The 17,056-nt window shown below is 41.8% G+C and overlaps 2 protein-coding genes across 3 annotated transcripts in view; both read right to left on the reverse strand.

Moving 5' to 3' along the window:
- Positions 1 to 366: 366 nt before the first annotated feature.
- On the reverse strand, positions 367 to 5,436 carry hspb1 (heat shock protein, alpha-crystallin-related, 1). The gene is made up of 3 exons (NM_001279530.1): positions 5,046 to 5,436; positions 1,094 to 1,157; positions 367 to 523 (listed from the first exon to the last, which is right to left on the reverse strand). The coding sequence occupies exons 1-3, from the start codon at positions 5,434 to 5,436 to the stop codon at positions 367 to 369; spliced, it is 612 nt and encodes a 203-aa protein (NP_001266459.1).
- Positions 5,437 to 6,738: 1,302 nt separating this feature from the next.
- Positions 6,739 to 17,056, reverse strand: part of srrm3 (serine/arginine repetitive matrix 3) — a 101,693-nt gene continuing 91,375 nt past the window's right edge. The window contains exons 11-14 of one of the 2 annotated variants that reach the window (XM_005460837.4): positions 14,035 to 14,327; positions 13,669 to 13,911; positions 13,454 to 13,579; positions 6,739 to 8,863 (exon numbers count right to left, since the gene is read on the reverse strand). In XM_005460837.4, the coding sequence (XP_005460894.1) occupies positions 8,584 to 8,863; positions 13,454 to 13,579; positions 13,669 to 13,911; positions 14,035 to 14,327 (942 nt within the window). In that variant the 3' untranslated portion in view covers positions 6,739 to 8,583. Of the gene's footprint in view, positions 8,864 to 13,453; positions 13,580 to 13,668; positions 13,912 to 14,034; positions 14,331 to 17,056 lie in introns of both variants that reach the window. The other variant, XM_005460835.4, reaches the window with a different exon arrangement.

Raw genomic sequence — 17,056 nt, forward strand, 5'->3', positions numbered from 1 at the left:
GTGTGTGTGTGTGTCAGTCAGGAAGAAAAAGAAATAAGAAGCTGCGTATTCAGATGAAGAGTGTAATTACAGCAGAAAGAGCACGCACATGGCACTGGTGCAGATGTGTTTACACAGTGTGCTCAGCTGGGGTAGGCTCATTACCAGAGATGGAGTTGAGAGGGAAGAGCTAGGGCAATCCTTCGCTCTCCTTGACATGTGCATGGCATGTGAACAAGCTCGTTTTATGAAGAGCGGAAAGCTGATTCCTTTCCTCACTACAAGCGGAATATCCCCCGTCCTTTTCCTCCTCCCCACACACACATCTATTTGAATGTGTATGTGTGGAGGACAACAGGTTGGAAGGAAATGGTGCCCACTTTCTTCCTACTTCTTCACCACACCGCCTTTGCTTTCGACATTGACAGGTATTGTGGTTTCTGAGTGCTCGATGGCTGGTTTGATCAAAGGAGCCTCCACGGTCAGCACGCCTTCAGGAGAAAGGGCAGAGTTCACCTTCTCAACATCAGCTGAAGGGGGGAGGCTGCGAGGGAGGAATACGACACAATTAGGTCAGAAATCAGAAGAAAAAACAACAACAAAACCTTGCTCCTCAGTGAGAAAAGGATATCAGTGCTACAATTTAGTCAAAAACGAACAGGACCAAAGCGTTTAGTAAAACAAATAAAGCTCAGCAGCAGCTTAGTGTGTGTTACTCTATGGCCCCTGGATGGCAGCAGAGCCCTATGAAGATAAAGCCTACGTCAAGAAGGGATGAACCGCTTTAAGGCTGCTGCTACTTTTCAGAGCATGAAATTTAGCTATCAGCACCTGGCCAGCCAGGACAGATCAACCCATGAACTAAAGAGACTTACAGTATCAGAGTCATGATTTTAGAAAAATAAATCACACTTATGAATAAATCCAATCCAATTTAAAGGACGAACAACAAGCCACAATAAAATTTGTACTTCTAAAACCTAAAGTCTTTAAGTGAGTAGTTGACATACTGCATGGGCCACATCTTCCTTAAATTAGTTTGATTAATGGCAGAAAGTGATCAAGAGTACATCAAGATTCCTTGGTATTCTTTCTCAAGTAAAGAGAAACTCACGTGTACTTCCTGGTGAAACTTCTGGACACAAAACCATGCTCATCTTTCCTCTCCTCGTGCTTACCTGTGGACACAGAAAATATACTTTAAGCTAGACTGAAAGATACATTTGCTATAAGGAGCGGTGCAAAGATATAAAGAGCCAGCTGGGCAAGAAAACATCTTGTTTATAGTAGTAAAATGAACCTGTTGGGGGGAACAGTGCATACAGATTTCATTCCACTAATCTAAGCCTTAATTTATGCACTCTACTTTTAGCACCTGATGAAAAATATAAATTGACAACTGTTTGGGGTTGTATAAAGTGTTTCTTACATCATCTTATCATGTGAAGGTTACCTATATTGCTCACCTCATGCACAGGATTGAGCTGCATCACCTTATTACACCTTATTTACAAGAGCTGCATCACCTTTTTTGGAATTTTCTGGGAGCCCTTAATCTGTGTGCTGGTTTGCCTTGATGACTGACTGGTACAAAACACCTGTTTTCACTCTGGTGCACAGTTACTTTTATAGAGTCCAGCCATAATCTGATTTGGACTTTGTGCTTTATCAAAATATTTATTCATGTGATCCACTAGTGGATATCCAGAGATTGCTCTTATGCTTAGCACAAAGACTACAGATGTCACCTCTGAAAGTTAATAATAAGCATTCTGTTTCTGTTTTTAAAACTTGGCTGTGAAAGCTAAACCTGAATGGTTGTTGAGTTTTTTTCTGAGTTGGTTTAGTTTATTTCTTGGTTGTTGTTTTTTTAATGCTATGCTAAACCAGCTCCAGGGTGTCAGGGAACAACTTCCTGAAATAAATATACAATAATATGCAATATAAATCATAAATCTGAAGCAAGAGCATTTTCATAAAGATTCAAACAGAGAGAAATAGCTCAGGAAAAAGTCTGATCTAAGAATAAATAAGTAAATAAATTTTGACACATTTTCCCCACCCTTTTGCAAAACAGTTAACACGGATGTCATTCAAACAGTCCAAGCCCCACTGTGTTAGCTATGGTAACCAAACAAAAATCACCTATTCCTAACTATTAGAATCAGTATGAAATCACTGAAGCACCTGTTTGACACTTCTTCAGACAAATCTTTAATTAGCAATATGTTTGCAGGCCTTCAAAGGTGCACACCTGTGTTGTTCTTTACTAGCATGGATGGAGGAGGTCTAAGGCAGATGAGAGTGAGAGTAACAGGTAGAGGGGTCCGAGGAAGAGACGTCTGTGTGTGAGTTGGAGGTGTAGTTGGAAAGGCTCAAGTTTCAGAAGAAATTACGGGCAGCTGTTATCGATCATGCTATCAATCATGGCTTTTCACTTAAAGAGGCTGGACAAAGAGTACAACCGCTTTAAACAGAAACACTGTAATGTTGCTGTGTAGTAATATCTTCAGCAATATACTTCATGTAATTGTTTCCTCATTCCCATTACATGTATTCTTTATAGAACTGCCGTTCTCTGGTGGAAGAGGGACAATTTTCACGCAGCCTTATGGCAAACAATGCCATAAGGCTCCGTGAAATCAGGGCAGCAGTGATCGCAGATCAGGAACCTCAACAACGTGGGCCTGACCACCACTGACCAAGTCTTGAAAAGCAACCATATTTCCATGAAGCAGCTCTACAGAGTTCCATTTCAAAGGAACTCTGAGGTTGTGAAGGAGGCCAGATGCTGTAATGCCTTGTCATATCATTCAGTTAAAGTCAACTGGAGTCACTTTTCATTGTAATTTTGCTTTTACTCAGAGAAGAATGGAGCTTGAAGCTGAGGGGGCACATCATGTCTTCATTTATGTTGATGAAGTCGGCTCCTGTAAAGTCAGGAGTTGTGGAAGGAACCTCACTGGATACAGGGCCACTTTCATAGTTCCAGAACAGAGGGGTACCAACATACCCACGTGTTCTGCCATCTCCAATGATGGTGTCCTATGCTATATCCCCACTATTCACCCATACAACACCGAAGGACTCATGACATTCCTGAATACACTTCATGAGAGGCTGATCTAGCCTGAGGACAGAGGGCTGTTGAGGACTGTCATGCCCCTCTTCGCCATTATCTGGGATAATGTGGCGTTCCACCAATGAGTGGTTTACAGTACACCCACATATAATGATGCAGTTCCTCCTAGTATGTGCCCCATTTTTGAATCCCTTAGAGGAGTTTATTATCACCATCCCTATGAGCAGATACCCTTTCTGAATGCAATGACTGCTGCAGCTCAAGAAATAGGTGAGGAGGAATGTCAAAGTTGGATACGGCATGAAAGAAGATTTTTTCCTCGGTGCATTGTGAGAGAGAATTTTGAGTCTAATGTGGATGAAGCCTTGTGGCCAACTCGTCAAGTCAGAAGGGACTGAGTATCAATAGCGGCTGTTTCTTATACTGTAATAGATTTTATTTTGGTTTACTGTATTCATTTTGCATTTATGTATTTTCTGTAACATGTACAGTATTTCAGTTTTCAGCCAGTTTGCATCAAAGCATTTTTGATTCTGGATCCCACTGAGCACTGCATTTTGTATTTTGTTGTCCATTGTGTAATGATTGATTGGAAAATCTAATATACTTGTTTGCAAATTGTGTTGTTTTGAAAGCAAAATTAGCTTTTGGAGGCATAAACAAAATGTGTCACTTTGACCGTCAGTGCCTCTGTTAGGCCTGTTTGAGTTGACTGCTGCATGACAGCAATCAAGAAAAGCTGTAAAGCACTAAGGATATACATACATGTCTTCATAGATTTCTAAAATGTTTCATAAATGATTTTTTCAGAGAGTTTTAATTTGCATATATGTTAGGTTAACTCTAAAACTCATGCAGTTCAGTGCTACTGAACCACACCGGCCACTTAAGATCCTCACCAGACTTAATCAGCCTCTTGTATCTCAGATGCCCTGCTATGAAGTTGAAACGCTGCCCTTCATTCTGCCTCTGAATACAGTAATATGTTTGTTGTGACAACGGACCGATAAAGGTTGCGGTCCAGAGAGTGGTGTCCCCTTTTTAACTGGACCAAATTACTTGTGTAACACACACTTTTTCAACAGCTAAATGAAGGGTCATTAGTTTTGAGCGACAGCTAGAGAGAGGTCGCACTTTGGTGTGTTTACAAAATTCTTCATTACACTGTCGTGTTTAAAATATCATCCTGGGTCACTGGTGATACATGGGGTGGAACATGGGGTGGCAAATTCCACTTGGATTGAATCTTGTGCTTTGTTTATCTCAGTGTTTATGATGAGGTCCAGTCTCTGAGCGGAGAGACGTTGGGTACAGTCAGGGACTGAACCCTGGACCTGGACAAGATCCAGCAGTCCTTTTAAAGTAGTGGACCTACTGGTTGAGCTGCAGCTAAATCCCCAGCTCTGAGAATGGGATCCTTTGTGAAATAGCAGGCAGGGAGGCCGAGATTCACTCAGAGAAAAGAGAGCACAGGGCTTCAGAGAACTAAGCTGCTATCTGATCAGTTCCACACTTTCTTCAGGTCTGCTTTGCTCCTGCCCGTCCTGGATGGACAGTGAGGCTGTTTTAACATTGTTTTCATGCCTGAGCTTCTTTAAAAGTCAACTCCCACATTTTGAACTGTGTCTTGTTTTGCGTCCAGTGGGCTTACAGTCAAACCCCCCTGACCCTCCCAACTCCCTGAACACATTACTCTATTGTCTCAATATGTTATGTAACTATGTAACCACCTCATGCTTTGTTCAGTTCTATCAATTTTTGTTTTACAGAAGAAAAAGAGACACTTAAGAACACCAAAGTGAGACAGTGTGCATACCAACCAGTACAGCTGTCTTCTAAGGATAAAGAGATGTAGGTGTATGATAAAGTGTGTCACTCAAGGAACATCTGACTGGAATATGACACATTAGGTTTCAGGACATAAAACACTATGACCTTTAAATCATTCAATAAGGAGAGCGACAGAAATCAAATAAGTGCTCACCCGAGATTTCCACCACGCCATCTTTCGTCTTCACCACCAGCTCCTCAGGTGAGAAGTGGTTCACATCCAGCGATACTTTCCAGCTGTCTTGGGTCTGCTTGATCTCGGAAATTCCGCTGCTCAGCTGGCGGGACAGGGCCCGAGCCTGAGCCTGCTGAGCCATCATGTGGGTTGGATACATCAAAGGGGCATGCGGTGTCATTAGTTCTGGGGCCAGGATGGATGGCCTCAGGTACCCTGGCCAGTGGGTGCTGGGGAATGCGGCGATGTCCTCGGGCAGGGCGGGCATGCCGAAGGTCTGGTCAAAGATACGGCTGCTCTGGTGCCAGTCACGAAATGGGTCCCAGCTCGGAGTGCGGAGCAAGGTGAAAGGAATACGTCTCTCAGCCATGATGATCTGGGTATTTCTTCTAAGCTTCAGAGGAGTGTTGCTGTGTGCAGATCAAGAGCCCCTTGGCCTCTCTGGAAGTGTTTTCTTAATGTGCTGTCTGCCTCTCAGCTGAGAGCTTTTATACCCACTGATAAGGGGTGGTCCCTTATCAACCGAACCCTCCCTTCAGACTCAAGCCCAATACCTCATGCCTCCAGAATGTTTTAGGAAAGCACTAGAATATCTATTTGTAGCGGACGTAGCACTGGAATGGAATTCAACAGGAAGGCCCTCCCATGTAACAGCTGCCCAATGCCCTGAGTGCTGTGTGTAAACCCCCTTCTCCTCTCCCTGTGCGTCTCAAAGAGCCAGAAGAATCTGGGAGGCTTCTGTCAGTCTACTTACAAGCTAACATGCTATTTCTAACAACACTATGGTGTGCTATGAACCCAGTCAGCCCTGAATGAAATACACAGTGGAATATCAGTTTGGTACATGAATGCAAATGACTTGACTGCATTAAAACTGGAGGAAAATCCACCATGTTCACACCTGCCTATTGATACTTCATTGTCACAAAGAGGGAATTAACAAGCTGTAGTGTCTCAAGTCTTCTGTTAACCTGACAGTCTTTCATTGTTTACTGGATTAGTTAGTGCCGCGTGATACTGCAATTTTGGTATCGATCCGAAACCAAGTAAATACACGGCCAGTATTACTAATACTAGTACACATATTTTTAAACTATGAAGGCAGTTTATCTAGGGGGGAGTAGTATGTCATGATTTATGAGATTAATTGCCAGTTTCCAAAATCTGAATACATTTTAATGACCACTAAATCATCATGATTTTTACTTTGCACATGAAGTAGTTGAAGACCTGGAATGTAAATGTGTCTGTCTCTTAAGCACTTTGGGTCAGCTTCTATTGTTTTAAATGTGCTAGGCTAATTTAAAAAATAGATGTGACAGTGAAATGGAGGTTATGTTAATTTATTTGATATATGGCAAAGTAAGTAAGTATTTGATTTGTGGAAGATTTGGCTCAGGTCTTAGTGTAAGAAATCTAATCCCTCAAAGTTACAGCACAGGATGTGATATCTGCCTCTAAAATAAGCCACGTCTTCCTCTCAGCCCAAGTTTGCCTCGACGTTTCAGTAATTCCCCACAGCTGGAGAACATTCTAGCCTACTTAATAGAGAGAGGCTTCATGTTTTTGGTCAAGGTTCTCATCAGTGCCATCTGTAGGAAAATACATACACAGCACCAACAAGTTATCGCTGACTGCACCTGAAGGCAGAGAGAAGAACTCAAAAACTGGATCATTTCCCCATTTGTTTCTGTTTATTGTCAGGTATAATAACTTGTACAATACAAAGAATGATTTGTAGAATCAAAGGGGCAATGCTATACTTGGAATAAATGGTCAGGCTGCAGAGTATCATAGCTGGGATAAGTGTGGTTACACTGGAAATGCATGTCATGAGACCGGGTGAATGGTAAGGAAGACTTAGGCTGATCCCTGATTGTATCACCTGTTTGTTAACCACCCTCATGGAGGTGCAGACACAGCCTGCTGCCGTGCCTGCCAAGCCATCGCTCATTATCTTTTGTAGCCAGCAACCGGGGAGACCTCTGCTAGAAACGTGTGGCCAATTATACAAGGGACTGAAATATGGAGTGACTGGAAATGTACAGCAGAGTAATAGACTCTTCAGGCTGCTTCAGGCCGAGTTCTCTTCCTCCCTCGGCACAGGCAGAGCCACAGCGGCCCTGCGTTACCATGAATCATTATAACGGCTGGGGACGCAATAATGGCAGTGGTGGGAGTAACTGTGGGTGAACGCTCAGTTCAACTGGCTCAAAAATCAGAGCTCCTTAAACACGTAGCAATGCATCTGTGCACTGCTTGTTGATCTGATAACAGGAGCTAACCTTTGCAATGAGAAACCGATTCTGTATCATAACGTGGACATTTACAGTACTTTTCTCAAATCTGCAGCAAACCCATCTCCAAACCATGATCCAACTGCTTCACAGCGAAATGATAAATACATTAAACAATAAATAACCCAATAAATAAATGAATAAATACAGCAAGTTTCATAAACAGCTGAGATCAACTCACAAATGTGCATGGAGACTTTTTGCAGTATGGTACCATACAGCAGCTCACGTAAATCATTACCTCGTTGATCTTTGTAAAGGAGGTTCACACTCACACACACATACAAACGCGAACACACTCTCGCACAGGATTAGCATAACGAACGTAATGCGTTCATTAACCTCTGTTTGCAAAGGTCAGGGGGAAGGGGGAGGGCAGATTCACCCTGCTGGCACCTATCATTTCCATCAGGTTCCTTGACTCTCTCCTGATGAATCATGCTGAACATACCTCTTCAAACTATATGGAATATACAGTGCATAGTTTACAAAGCCAAACTTAAGAGAGTTTACATCTGTACAGACAAATCTATGCAATACAGTTTTCTTCTAAAAAAAGAAAAAAAAAAGTTATTTTTATTTCTTTTCCTGATTCATCCTCTGACTTCTCTTTTGTTCTCTTTTTGTTGATCTGTGTGCTTGGATGAACTGGAAGTCTTTGGGGTTGATGATTACATGATGAGAGAAAACGAAGTGATTCTCTGAAATGTACAGTAAGCTGTGTGATTTCGATGTGTCTGCCTTCTTTTCGTCTTCTTTTCGTCTACTCAGCCCCTCTTTTCAGGATATATTTGATATATATCTATATATACTTATATAACTGTTATTAACTGTTATTGAATGTATTTTTGGTAGCTGTGTGGAAGATGAGAAGGAAAGTGCTAACATACATTTGTTCTTTGGGCTCAGCCAATTCATTTTAGACACGTAAAAAAGAAAAAACCTTTCCTTGAATGTGTGAGAAGACATGAACAGTGACAGCCAATTTCATGGTAATGTGCTATATCAAAATACATTTTCCTCTCTTTGATCCAGGCTCTGTGTTAGAGACAGAATGGTCCATGGTGAAGGAGTTTGGATCCCGGGCTGTACAGCAGTGCGGCCCCTGCCGAGGACTTGCTAAGGATACGTAATGAATCTACCGGAGTGCAGCAGGTTTAACAGCACTTCTCCTACTTTTGTTCCTGTTTTTTTTTTTGTTCTCGTTCTGCTGGTCGCCATCAGAACCCCGGGCTGTCATAGCTGCTGCGGCTGTAATAACTGTGGTGGCTGCGGGAGCGGCTCCTGCTGCGACTCCAGCTCCGGCTCTGGCTGCGACTCCAGCTGTGGCTGCGGCTCCAGCTCTGGCTCCGGCTCCTGCTGTGGCTCCTGCTGTGACTTCTGCTGCGGCTGTAGCTGCTGTAGCTGCGGCTGTGGCTGCGGCTGGATTGTGACGGGCTGCTGTCGTAGCTGGAAGATGAAGGACTGGGCCGGTAGTATGGAATCGGCCGCTTCCGAGCGCTGGAGGAGGGGGAAAAATAAGGGTTTGAACAGTTAGTCCTATGTCCTAGTCCTATTTTCTATGGTTATACTGTTAAATCTGATGTTAAAGCAAGATTAAGGCAATCAGTGTTAGGTCACAGAATGGTGACGTGTAATCAGTACAGGATCTGAAAGAGAGCAGCTATGTGGGTTAAAAAAAAGCTCTTCAGCCTCACACACACACACACACACACACACACACACACACACACACACACACACACACGTATAGCAGAAAAATGCATGTGTTTAGTTGAAGTTCAAGCTTAGATTGCCTTGTTAATAGCCACCCTGGCCACCCTTACTTCCTGTAAGGTAATTAGCCGTTAGTTCCCTAAGAACCTCATCTTCTCAGTGGAGGCCAACACCCAGAAAATAAAAATCAAGAGTCAGTGGTGCAGGGAGAGATAAACGCTATCAAGGTATCCCTGCTGCTACGAGGTACATTTCACGAGCAGCGCTGTAGATAACTCAACCCCAGCTTTTGTCTTCTACATTGGCTGTGGGAATCAACAGTGTGAGCAATAAGGTGTGTGAGGGAAAGAGGGGGGCTTCCACTCTAATAAACCTTGATAGCGCTTTAATCTCTGCATCCTTTGTGTTACAACAGTAGTGCAGAAATACAGCAGGGTGCGGCTCTAGAGCCGGAGTGAGTTTCAGGAATGAGATGAAGAAGCAGAGAAAGGACAGAGGAGGAAGCCCAGTTTACTCATGGGAGCTCTGATGAGTTGCTGCTCAGCCAAACTTCAGTCACGGTATCAGGGTCCTGCTGCACGGCAACTGTTACCGGGGTGACTAGCCGGCAGCAATTGGGTTCAGCAGTAGCCCGTTGTCCTGGTGTCGGGACCTTTAAGGACTGAAGTGAAAGATGACAAAGTACACACATTTTACCCATGGCTATTTACACTCGAATGAGAAGGTTGCAGAGGTAACACAGGGAGAGGCTGAAACACATTTCACCTGCAGGTGGGACTTTCTTCTTCCTCTGTTTGTCTGAATAATTAACTGCACCTAAAAGCATTTCTATTGGTAACAATGAAACGATCATATGAGAATAAATTAAGAAGTCTAAGAAGTAAGCAGGAAACAAATATGTGGATGAGTCTAATAAATGGTTTTAAAAAGACTCATTAAAATGGAATAGAACAACTGGAACAACTAAATTAACCAATGAAATCTTTTGCCAGTTCAGTTATTCTTCATTTTACATCCTCATTCTTACATCTTATGTTATATCTCGTATTGAAGCACTTTGGTCACAAATCACTCAATATTAAAATAAATAAGGGCAATAACTGAAAACATTTATCAATTTAAGTGACTAGCTCTACACTTTCAGGTCCTCAAATCTCATATTTACATACTTTCTGAGATATACACTTCTATCCATGTAATATCCATGTACCTGGGCTTCAAATAATGTCTACAGCACACAGAGTTAACTTATGTGTAGATGATTTGCACTAAGCAAACACTTGGATTTAAGAGAGAAACTGAATAAAGGACTTTTCGTGTATCATATTTACACTGCTCAAAAAAGGAAGACTTGATCATCACAGTATAACAGACAGTCAAACTTCAGCTGTCAACATGTCCAGTTAGAAAGTATACACCATGGTGAATCAATTTCACCTGCTTTGGTGTAAATAAAAGTGACAATAAGTAGACTGGAGGGGCACCAACAAGGCAATCCCCCCCCAAAAGGGGATAATTTTGCTATAGACCAATGCTCTTTCCTTATCCCCCTGACTGGTTTTTCTATATTTATGCTTTTTGCTACTGTCCTTGTCACTACTGGTAGCATGAGACAGTACCTGCACCTCATGGAGGCTGCATAACTTTTTCAACTCCTCCAGGAAGGCATGATCGTACACTGTAAGAAATTAGTCCTAATATAAAAGTATATTACTGTGTATTTTACAGTTTTGTTCTGTTCTTCTAGAATATCATTAAATTTACATAAATAGACTGTGATTTCACATTTCAAATGTAAATTAACGTAAAATCACTGTAATGTAATAAAACACAATTTTCTTGTTTTTTAAATGTATTTGTCTGTACATATGCATATTTAGATTGTTAAAATACATTCACAAATGTATCATGATGTCACAAATATTTGTCCGTTATTTGAAAGATTGAACTGTTAAATTCAAATGTAATGCTATGGAAAAATATATAAAATGATTCTCATAAACTTTTTTAACATCAAATAATTATTACTATTATTGCTATTTAGGGCGATCGTGGCTCAAGAGTTAGCAGTTCGCCTTGCAATCAGAAGGTTGCCGCTTCGAGCCCCGGCTCGGACACTCTTGGTCGTTCTGTCCTTAGTCAAGGCACTTCACCTACCGCCTACTGGTGATGGCCAGAGGGGCCGATGGTGCGATCTGTCAGCCTGTCCCAGGGCATGCAATCCATTATTATTTAAACTAACTGTATATTTCTGTACATTTAAGTATTATTATTATTCATATTGCCACATTCATTGACCTTGATTATAGGTAATTTCATTGTTTAATCACATTAAAATGTTCCTAATGTAATGTTTAAACGCACTTGAAAAAGGCAAAATCCCATGTAAAATTAGGACAACAAACTGTATTGTCATTATTGAAAATAACCGTATTTTTATGATAAAGTTATTTTCTGTTATTTTATGGTATTATTTTGGCGCCCCAGCTGCCAGAATATTACTGTTTTTCTAGGATTTTTTTTTTAACAGTGTATGTGCAGTATCTCACAGTACAGTCTCAAGAGTGTGAAGGAGATAGAGGCTATTACAAGAGGAAAGCTGGACAAGCCTGTAGAGCCAGCAGCACGACCAATACAAAATCACCTTCAGCGGTCTACTCGTGTGCATGTTTCTGACAAAACTGTCAGAAACAGACTCTATGAGGGTGGCGTGAGGTCCTGATGTCCTTTAGTGGGACCTGTGCTCACTGTCCACCATCATGCAGCTCAACTAGATTTCACATGTAAACAGCAGAACTGGCAGGTCCCCCCACTGCTGCCCCGTTCTCGTCACAGATACGAGCTGGTTCACACTGACTACATGTGGAAACATGAAACAGTCTGGAGTCTGTGGCAGATGTTATACATCTACAACATCATCCAGCATGACTAGTGTGGCAGTGGGTCAGTGATGGTCTGGGGATGCATATCTTTGGAGGGGTCACACAGACTTCCTTGTGTTGACCCTCTAAAGCCTGAACCATGAAATACTTGCCAGAAAATTAAAATTCAAGTGTTTATTGAACCTTCTAACAAATAACAAAAAATAAGATCATAATATATCATGATATAATTTATGTTTTTATTTGTGTCATTTTTGCTATATTGTGCAGTTTGTTTGCAGTAACACTGTGTGTATCTGATTGTGTGTGTCAGGTTTTTAAGGAAAAAAACTCATGTATCAAATATGATCCACTTGGCGTTACAGGGTTAACCCAGTGCACCCTGACTGCTTTTAGGTACGAGGATCAAATCCTCAGACGGTGCTGTTCCTGGAACTTGACTTTACACAAGCTCATTGATTCACGCGTGGGAGACACTATCCATGTCTCAGTGGGACCGTGGCCAGACATTGCCAACTGGTCTTTGCAGGTTTTCATTTGTTTTCATGAACTAGACATTAACATTACTACAGAGGCCTGATACATAAACACTCAAACTGATATTTGGATGTTGGCAAGTCAAGCCAAGGTGGAATTTACTATAAAGCAAAACAGGCAATTTCACTTGCATTTCTGCTTTTGTGTACTCACAGTTTTAGTTGTAAGTCTAAACAGAGCTGTATGTATCTGGTCCCAGGTATCACCAAAAGGCACATTTTTTGCAGTTTCAGTTCAATCTTTCTACTGAAATGACTCAGAAACACCATATGATTTGTAGTTTTTATTGGTAGCATGTTTGCTTTTAATTCATACAGTATTTCAATTCTCTAGAGCTATAGTTAGGCAATAATAAAATCTTATTTAGTGAGGGACAGTGCAGAAAATGAAAGTACAACACTTCTACAAATGGTATGTCATCTCTAAAGGAAATGAAACATGATGGCAGAGTAAAAACCCAAACATAAAGGACAGTGACCACTTTATGTCCCTCATAATGCCAGTAGAAAGCCTGAAATAGATGTTTAAAAGCAGGAGGTAACATTTTCTGTCTACTAGAGCTCCACCCTTATAATGACTGCATCCATTTATGCCTGTGGTTTTTCATTTTTATTCCACACAAAGGATTTAATGGCTCTTAATGGGTTTCTTAAAAATTACCAGTTGTGAGTTAAAACAGGAGCAAAATCCCTTCTCTTTATATCTTTTTCCTGCCTTTGTTGTAATTTGAAGCTATGAAAGAATGACCTTTGCCCCAGCATGAGTACCATCCTGCAAAATCATGGGACATGCTTTAAGTGTAATGCATTAAAGTGTCTCATATTTAAGAGCCACTCAGGCCTGTGAGAAAGAACAAGATACATGGCTGTATTATTCCGGGGCTCGGTCCTCGCAGGAAAGAGCTGAAACACACACACAATGTGGAGGAGAAGTGTGTTTAATCATGTGGCGTTACCTGGTGATCCTGCGAGCCTCCATGAAGCTGGGCGAATCTCTTCTTCTTTTGCGGATAGGTGAGTAGCTGCGTGAACGGCGGCGAGCTCGGCTGTCGGTGTCAGAGCGGTTGGCACTCTCCCTGTCCCTGGGTGACACACAAATTAGTCAGACCAACAATGTCATCGATCAATGGGAGCATATTATAAATCTACTATACATCAGACAGCGGCTCACCTGGAGGCATTCTGCCTGTTGTGTGGGGACTTGGCCTTGCTGGGTCCTCTGTCTCTGGAGGCAGAGGGCGAGGACGAACGTCCGCTGCTCCAGGAGCTGCTGCGCTGTCGGAGGTTTGCCTTGCTCCCGACTTTGTTGGCTGACGTGTGTGATTGGCGCCCTGGAGATGCTGATGTGCTCCGGTGGCGTGCCTGACCCCGACTGGATCGGTGGTGTCTCTTGGAAGAGTGGCCACCTTTTCCCCTGGGGGAATGGGAAGTATAATCCAGCAGATGTCAAACAGTTCTCTCTCATTTGCAAAGCCAAAACGGTGAGGTCCAGCAGTGATAGGAGCCTGCAAGTGCACAATTGCAATGGAAGGCTTACTTTCTCTGGTGACGAGAGCTCCTCCCTCTGTGAGTATGGTTGTGCTGGGAGTGGGTCGAGTCACTGCTGTGAGCAGGGGAGTGGGAGGTCTTATTCTGACCTCTCTGGCCTCCTCTCCTCCCTGACGCCTTGCTCAGAGAGCTCCCTATAGCTGTGCCCCTGCCATCGACACTCCCAGCATCTTCTGCCGCACACATCTTTCCAATCTGGTTCCTGATGGGGGCGCTGTGTATCTTGTTCTCTCTCAGCAGAGATGACTGGATGCTTGCAGAGCTGGTAGTCAGCATGTGGAACTTCTGTAGAGAAATGATGACCAACAAAAGGAAAGAAAAGAAAAAAGAAAAAAAAGGAGAAAAATAGCATCAGAGAGTTTTCAAGTTGGTGATCGAGAGCTATGGTGTACTTGCCAAAAGAAGGTAAACATCTAAAAGAAAAAGATCTAGGTTTTCTCCATATGGCTTATAGATAGTCCTCTATGGTGCAGCACATGCAATACTTGGCATGCAAAACCATAATGAGTTGAAGAAATCATAATCGCAAAAACAAACAAAAAAAAAAACTAGGAAGAGGGGGGAGAGAGGGTAGAAAAAAGAAACAAAACAAAACTGTGAACCAAATAAGTTTAAGAGCAGAGGCAGAAAGTACAGAGCTACAGATTTTGTAGAGTAGAAACAGAGGACTTCTTCAGTTTTTTCAGTATGGTTAAAAAAAAGAAACAAAACAGAAAGAGAAGACAACTTGACAGAACATCACAGAAATGGAAGGAACAAAATAAAGATCACAATTATTGTATCAATCGAATCAGAAAACAAATCTTCTGTTACTCAATTTTCTCTTTCTGGATTTTTTTTTCCTGAAGACAATTGCTGAGATGTGAACAGCGACCCATTTTCTTTGTTTTTTTTAAATGGTTACTCGTGTTTAACTCCCTTCTGGTTAACATCCACTTACCAATAAAGTGGTATTCCCTCCTTTAGTAGGTAAGGTATGAAGAAAAGGGAAAAGTGGGGCAACATAAGTGCATCATTAGATTCACAAAATGCAAGAGAAAAAGACACAAAACCCTTCCCTGCCAGTGACTCATGAGACAATGCATGGAAATCAATAGAAAAGAACTGAAAAGCAAAGAGGAAAACCACAATGTGCAGGGAGTCCCTCACACAGAGAGTTAAATCCTCTGGGCCCAGTCACCTTCCTAAACATCACAGAGCAACTGGTCAGTGAGAGTTAAAGATAATTCCTTTACCTTTTTGCTCTCAGTGTGCTTTATATAATGAGACAGCTGTTTGACTGCCTGACATGTTTGCTAGTTCACTATCTCAGTGTTTGTGCTTGTGGGCTCTTTCATCTCTTTCATACAGGACACTTACAGTTCTCACACTAGCAGGATTTTGCTATTACATGTAGTTCCAGGTAGTTGTTGCTACATAAGAGAGTGCTGTATTATTAGGCTTAAAAAACACATTATACCCAAATCAGTGATTTTTTTAGAGTCAGCAATGACCTTGAAGCTAATGAAAATTGGCAAAGCTTTAAAGAGTATAAAGCAGACAATATCATACACTTTTGTAAATCCCACAAAAAGACCAAAAACTATTTTTGGTTGGGTTTTTCTGCTCATAGTTGCTTTGCATCTGCAAGCCACTTTGCAAGCCATTTCTATCCCAGTTCCTCCTTTTTATGCTGTTTTTAAATCAGTGTTTAAATCAGCTGTTTGTCATTAATGGCTGTTCTGTCCCAGGGTTTCCCACCTCTGGCTTTCCTTGTAAAGCTTGTAGGGTGGGGGGTGTGGGGGTGTGTGGGGAGCAGAACAACGACATGCTGCCAAATATAAATGAGTGTATAAGGAAATAACACCTGACTTTAATGGTCCCGAATAAACTGCACTTAATTTATTCTAGCAGGGCAGCCAGTTCAGTTGCTTTCATTGGCATGAAAATGGGCCGAGCAGTTTACTTTGGAGAAAGCACACACATTCACATGCAGTGCATTTCAGAGGACCTAGTGCACCAAATGTGTGTTAATGCACGGTTAAAAATAGTTCCTATGACATGCAACATTTACTCTGGAAATTATAATGGCCAGAAAGGCTATTAGGAGAGCACTGTCCCCTACGCAGAGCCACTAGCACGGCTCTATAGATGGCAATAGCAGCTTCATTTACCACTTTGCTCAAGACAGAAAAATGTAAACTCTGAATTAGATATTTCCAGTTCCCAGACTCTCTGGCACACCATCAACCACCACCAACTAGTTTCAGTGTATTGTCATTAACTAGATTGTCATCGGATTTGGTTGATAACTTGATGACAGTGATAAAGCCTAAATAAATTAAAATGCAATCCAATACTTCAGTTTACAACATTGCCGTCAGCCTCAGCTGTACTTTGTGTTAAATTAGCAAACTAAGAGCTAAGTACTAAACATCAGCGTCATTACTGTGAGCATGTCTTCACTTCACTTTTGTGTCTAGCTTCAATGGCTTCTCTTCCCTTAACCTGGTTCTGTCAGGGGTCTCTTACTGTTAAAAGGGAGTTTTTCTTCCCTACAGTTACCAAGTGCTGCCCACAGGGGGATCATCTGATTGTTGGGGATTTCTTTTACCTTACAACATAAAGGACCTTGAGACAATTCTAATTGTGAACTAGCACCATATAAATAAAACTGATTTTTGTTGTAAAGTCTTACCAAATGAAACTGTTTGTGGAAATGGAACTATTGGGCCCCATTCATAAATTATTGCGCCTTCGGTAAGAATGTACAACAGACTGGGTACAGGAATTGTATTGACAGACAGCCTATGTTGTTTGCTTTGGTCTTTTCAGGGGATTTGATGATATAAAAACTAGAGTGCTGTCGTCCTTATCCTTTAAACAGTATGTAGAGAGAACCTGTATTTTAAGCATAGGACAAAAAATAGAATTAGCATTACAGTGGGAGTTTAGGGACTGAAATTTGTGATGCACAGTAATGCACTGCTCACTGTAAGCAGGCATAAAAAGAAGGTTAATCTCCAAAAGGC

This window comes from Oreochromis niloticus, linkage group LG10 (genome assembly GCF_001858045.2).
Source record: "Oreochromis niloticus isolate F11D_XX linkage group LG10, O_niloticus_UMD_NMBU, whole genome shotgun sequence".
NCBI classification, from domain to species: Eukaryota; Metazoa; Chordata; class Actinopteri; order Cichliformes; family Cichlidae; genus Oreochromis; species Oreochromis niloticus.